The 6,186-nt window shown below is 50.5% G+C and overlaps 1 protein-coding gene across 1 annotated transcript in view; it reads right to left on the reverse strand.

Moving 5' to 3' along the window:
- Positions 1–3,091: 3,091 nt before the first annotated feature.
- PTPN14 (protein tyrosine phosphatase, non-receptor type 14) overlaps positions 3,092–6,186 on the reverse strand; it is a gene marked incomplete at its 5' end in the record, with an annotated part of 28,258 nt that continues 25,163 nt past the window's right edge. The window contains one exon of the mRNA XM_010161324.1: positions 3,092–3,570. Within this exon, the coding sequence (XP_010159626.1) occupies positions 3,442–3,570 (129 nt within the window). The remainder of the gene's footprint in view (positions 3,571–6,186) is intronic.

Consider the following 6,186-nt stretch of genomic DNA (forward strand, 5'->3'; position numbering starts at 1 on the left):
AAGTATAAAAAAGGGGCGCTAATTTGCAAAATTAAATACAGATCAAGCATGCACAGAATAGAAAAGATACTCCATGGATTCCCAAGCCAGACTCGCTTATCCACTCCCCTTTCTCTCCCAGAAGGAGTCAGGGAGCGTAGGGTAAAGGTGCCAGAAGGCAACGCGGGTGCCTTGGGAGAAGGTGGCTCGTGACAAACGTTAAGGCGCAGCTCCATTCATTGATGATGCGTCCTCGTGAGGCTTCAATCCGGACTTCACTCCAGGTGGGTGAAACGGGTCTCTCGGAACCTACCCACTGCCATCCTTTGGTGTGAAAACCAACAGCCAACACCACAGTTGGCAGCCCCGAACCGTCCTCCTTTTCTGCCTAAGGCCTCCGCTGTTAAAGCCCACGGGACAAGCACTGAGCAGTGCTGTTGCTTCAAGTCTCACGTGCTCATTCCTGTTGTGACTAATGAAATGGGATGCAAAATGCATCTTCCTGTCACTCCCTACAGGTTGGGAAACACTGGCCAAGCAATTTAGGCCCGATAAAACCACAACAGGTCCCGAGTCAGAAGGTTCAGATTCTCCCCTAAAAAACTGTATTGCGTTTCCTCAAGGCCAGGCTGGATGAGGCTTTGAGCAACCTGGTCTAGTGGAAGGTGTCCCTGCCCATGGCAGGGGGATTGGAACTGGATGGTCTGTAAGGGCCCTTCCAACCCAAACCGTTCTAGGATTCTATGAGTCTATGTTTCAGCCGCCAAGCGTCGGCAGGCTGAGGTTTGGTTGCCAGCAGGGGTGGAAGGGAACCTCTGAAGAGAAGAACCAGCCCAATTCGTTTATGGTATTAGTGGATCTGGGTAAGATCAGATCTAGCAGGTAAACACACTGAAGTCAGATGAAAGGAAAAGTCGAAAATTACCGTTCTTTGACAATGAAAGGGAAAAAGTGAGTCACGTTGGCCCCTGTCTGCCGTACCAGCCGTGGTTGGGGTTAATTGGAAGTGGCTGTTTACTACGCGGCCACTTACTTGGCTCATTACTAGGCACTGACTTAATTTGACAAGGATTTGGGGTGCCATTTTGTAATTAATATTTTTCTAAGGCACCTACGGTGCATCTCCGCATAAAAGGCGTTTGCTCACTCTTCTTCCTTTCAAAGACAGCCCTTCGCGCTCTCCTACGCGACGGCTTCCCCGTGCTCGCCGTGGGAACGCGCGTACCCGTTTCAGCCACGGGGAGCGGGATAAGGTGGCACAGGAACAGGCTGCTTCTCCCTCCTGACTTTCTGCTTCTCACATCCAAGTGGAGCAATGGGACGTGACAGCTCTGGGTTCAAACTTAATTCATCATTAGGAAATTATTCAAAAAGCTGTAACGAGATAACTAATTTAATACACTGTGCTTCAAGGTTTATTCCTTGGCTTGTTTCCCAGATATGAAGCATCTCCGTGCAATTATCATGCAGATGCTGCTGAAAAGGCTTTCAGTGGTTGCTGCTAATTTAACAAGAGATATGTTGGCGTTGGCAGAAGGAATTAGAGGAAAACTGAAGTTGACTGAAAACTCGACTCATCCCGAAGACGACCACGGTCAAGATACCACAGCTGAGTAACTCCTTGTGCAAAACAGCTAGCCAGCGCTGAGGGACAGCGGGATGAGGGAGAGGGAGGAGGACAGGTCTAACGGCTGAGATACTTCCAGGACAAGTGGATTTTTCTGAGCTGTCCTGGATTTCGTTGCTGGCCCAGGGCAAGCCCGGTAAGAATCTGTGTCCTAGCCATGCAGTGGAGGAGGTTTGTTTCCCTTTTCTGTTCTGATTGTAAAACTTCAGGCAAGTACCACTTCTCCTTTATGTATTTATACATCCTCCTCCTAATCCTAACTGGAACACTGCCAGGATAAATAGGCATCATAAATAAGACTGAGAATCCAAAGTGACTGGACTACAAGAGCCTACAAGGAAGCTGGGGGGGACTTTTTACAAGGGCCTGTAGTGACAGGACGAGGGGTACTGGGTTTAAATTGAAAGTGGGGAGGTTTAGATTAGATATCAGGAAGAAATTCTTCCTGGAGAGGGTGGGGAGGCACTGGAACAGGTTGCCCAGAGCTGTGGATGCCCCATCCCTGGGAGTGTTCAAGGCCAGGCTGGATGAGGCTTTGAGCAACCTGGTCTAGTGGAAGGTGTCCCTGCCCATGGCAGGGGGGTTGGAACTGGATGGTCTGTAAGGTCCCTTCCAACCCAAACCAGTCTGTGATTCTATGGACAGAGAGATGATCCGTGCAGTTTAACACAAACCCCACCCTAAGGAAGTGAGGTTTGCCAATGCCGAAGGAAAGACTGCTCCCTGTGTTCATAAACCAGAAAACGGTGATGGGAAGGATCAAGGCAGACCCTGAGCTAAAGCTCTCAGGAGTCACTACTTGGATATCTCCCATATGGAGGAAAGACCACAGGGATCATTCTGACAAAGCTCAAGTGACCAGAAAGTAAAGCGGTGGCAGTGCTGCAGACAGTTCCCATGTGAAACTGAGGTGACTGGAGATGCCCAACTTAAATGGGATTCCTCTTCTACGGGAGGCGAGCCTCAGGCCATAAAACCTGCAGCGTAACTCGTGAGGAGGGAGGGGCTCCATTGGAGTTGTTTTCAGCTGCATTTAGTTGAAATTCCTCTGCTGTTCAACCCACAGTCCTCCAGGCACTGGAAAAACTCATTCACTGGCTCCAGCCTGCTCTGGGTCTCTGCACTTCACCCTGCGCTGCTTCGGCTCCTGAATCCCTTCAGGGGCTGCAGACGGTAGCAAAGGCCTCACTGAAAAGATCCAATATTGCTTTTTTCAAGGACTAATCTAAACCCGTAATTCTTGTGGCGTTTCAACAGTTTAGCACCCAAAAGTCTCTGCCCTCGCAACGTCCTGTGCTTGAGCCCGCTGTACCGTGCCCCGCTGCATGTGCGGAGGCTCAGGTCTCCCTGCTCCAGGACTGCGTTCCCTCAGCTTCCGCTGGTAGAGAGCTGCAAGCTGACATCTAGCAGGTCCCGTTTTCACCACGGAAGCCACGTATCTGGCTTCTTACAGGAGGAAAAAGCCCGTTGCCAAATACCTGTTTGTTTCAGAAGCTGTGTAGCAAACTAAAAGCCCGTCAGCTACCTTTACAAAGGATTGCTTTCCTTACGGACATGCCACGATGCAGACCAGTCATGTCAAATGTGGTTCAATTTGAAGGTCACTATAAGTTTTACAAGTTATTAAAGTAATTCACAAGTTATTCCAAGAAAAATAAATTATATCTTGTATAAAATAATCCACGGGAGACTCTAGTAAAGAACAACCATTCCTTACTTTCAAGACAACTTGAAAAAGCGCAACACAGGCACACCGTGTTGTCCAGGCAGTTCCCCTTGTTCGTCGGCACGGTTCAGTCAGCCCCACAAAGCTGGGCCCGGGATGCTCGAGAAGATTAAATAAGTCTGGAGTTTTGCAGGAACTGGATGAGCACTTGGTAGACAAACTTGTACTGGGCTATGGTTTGGATCATAAACATCCTCTGCTCCCGCAGGTGTCTCAGCATGACGGGAACGTCCACTTTCTGTAAAGCAAAGGGAAGAAAAGGGCATAAGGATGTAGGTTCATTAACGAAGCAATCATTGTCTCAAGTACCAGTTATCTGAGACAGGGAACCATCCTGTGGGTATACAGTGCAAGGCATTATAACCCACTGTAGTCAGATACTGCATTTTTCCCCCACCAACTTCCGTTTCAAGGAGCAGGACAGTAGCACACATGGGTTACTGCGCATCCAAGGCTTTCCCCGCTAAAGCTTATGGGAATTTCCGGACTGCTGTAAATGAGCAGATGACTAAAAACTTGTCTCCCAGCTGTGTACCACCGATGCCCTCTCAGCAGAGCATCAGCCGAACACGTAACAAAGGGCTGTCTTGCTTTGGAGTTGTTTCTGCCTCAACACACCTATTTTCAGCTCAGTGGAATAAAGCCAGCAGACGGCGTTATCTCAGGTTAAAGGCTGGATTCATCGGGAGGTTCGAGTACAAAAACAGCCAAGACTGCACAAGCTCAGTTCAGGCTCTGACACTGAGTGCATCGACAGGCCACGTGGCCACTTGGATGCTGCGCTCTGAGCCACGGTCAAACTTGTTCACAGAGGGAGGAGCGGAGGGATTTTTCAAAGGGCAAGCGGACATCAGGATCCCAAGAACAAAGCTTCCCTAGGCAAAATTAAAAGTGCAGGCAAATATACTGAACCTTCCACTAGGAGAGAAGGGAACTCGCTGTCCCCCAAAGACGCAGAAACTCTGACATGACCTCCTGCGGCCAAGCCTGTGCTCGTGAAGGCGGCTCCAGAAGAAATACGTGTGTGAAGCGAAACGAGGAGCCAGTATCCATGATAAGTATTTCGCAGCCTCCAGGCCAGCACTGGTCTGTTGCCATCTACTGCACGTCCACGAGCAGCTGGGACACATTTAGGTGTCCTCCAGGAAGGCATCTTCCAGCTGTTTCATCCAAAAGAATTTCACTCACGTGCCCTGAAAATGCTCTGTGACAGACCTAAAGCACAGCAAGTGGGGACGGATCGGGAGACCCACGGCGCCGAGCACACCGGGGCACAGGCACCCTGCAGTGGGCCACACGAAAGCAAGTGAGCTATGTGAAACAGGCCCACGAGGTAAAGCGTTAGAAACCACCCCAAATTTTATTAGGTGCTACCATCCTATCTCCGGCACCCCGGGAGCAAAAAACCTGTGCTGCTCCTGCATTTTATCTCTTGCAACGGGCACATGAGGAGCCATTTGGGAGTCATGGAGCCACGGAGCTCAGCCCGCCAGGCTCACGTCCAAAGAGCGTGTAGCATGACCCAAGGTGAGGGACATGAATTTTCTGCGCAGCAGTGAGCCCCGGGAGATGCGCTGTTTGTGAGGGAGCTCTTAAAGCAATTCAGGATATAAAACGCAAGAGCAGGAACTCCATCCTGTAACACGAACGGCACCTCGTAATGGAAGTTTGTCACCCCAGAAAGACAAAAAGGAGCAAGTCTTTTGGCTGAGAAACGTTGCAAGCGTAACAGCTGGACAAATGGACAGAAGTAAGTTGGGATGGCTGATAGCCCTTGGAGGCGCAACTGAGCACAGAGTCTGCTTCTGGAAGTTTTCTGGAAAGTTTAAAATACAAAGTCAGGCTACCTATCCATTTCTGTCCATATGCACAACTCGGACTCGCTGTTCCACATGAACAAGCCCCGACTCATCGGCTATCGCTCCCGGAGCAGAAGGCTAACCACTTGGCCACCTACCCCAACAAGCTGTTACAAAGGGACATCTCTAGGGAGTCAACGAGCGTGAAGATTTGCCACGAGCAATGTCGTATTATTTTCAAACAGGTGCAAAGGAAAACTCTTCTCAGTGAACCCGGTGAAAGCTCCCCCTGGACTCGGATGCTTACGAGAGCCCTGTGGCCTTGCTGAGCAGAGGCACGCGGAACCTGATCTCACCTGTGCAACTGCAGGCCGGCTGCGACACGCGCACCACATTCCCCTCTCAGCAGCTCGGCGCTTGACAGCTCGTTGATCGTCACTGGGCACACAGCGATCCGTGCACCTCCTCAGCACGGGTTAGGCTTTGGACTCCCCTCAGCCATGACAGACAAACCCACCCTGCCTATTCAACCTCTCGCTCTTTGTAGTCACCTTAGCATTCCGCTCCGGGTAAGCAGAGTCTTCAAACCCACCTGCGTTACAACACACACGTCCAAAAAAGACATGTAATGCTTTGCTAAGGTGGCAGAAAGAACAGACAAACATGTTACTCGCTTCTGACCCCCAAACGGAAAGATCTCCCCCAGGAAAACGCACAGCAGCTGCGATCACCAGTCCATGTCCCTGTGCTGAGCCCAGACCCAAAGCCGGCAGAGGGGGGTAGCAGTTACCTTCCTGCTCTACGTGTCTCAGCAGCACAGACGTAACGATGTGACATATGACCTACCCAAACCCTATCCCTGGGAGGAGATCCAGAGCCTGGGACTCAACCGGCGATTGCCCAGAAGACACAGTGACTGAAGCGCTATAGAATTTGATTAAACATGGCTTTTTACCTACACCTCAAAATGCAGAGTTCTGGGTTGAGTTCCAGCACTGCTGCAGACGTTCCAAGGTGGTCTGTGTGAGGGTTTTCACCCTACCTCCCCTCTTTCC

Source organism: Eurypyga helias, unplaced genomic scaffold, assembly GCF_000690775.1.
Source record: "Eurypyga helias isolate BGI_N326 unplaced genomic scaffold, ASM69077v1 scaffold32961, whole genome shotgun sequence".
Lineage (NCBI taxonomy): Eukaryota > Metazoa > Chordata > Aves > Eurypygiformes > Eurypygidae > Eurypyga > Eurypyga helias.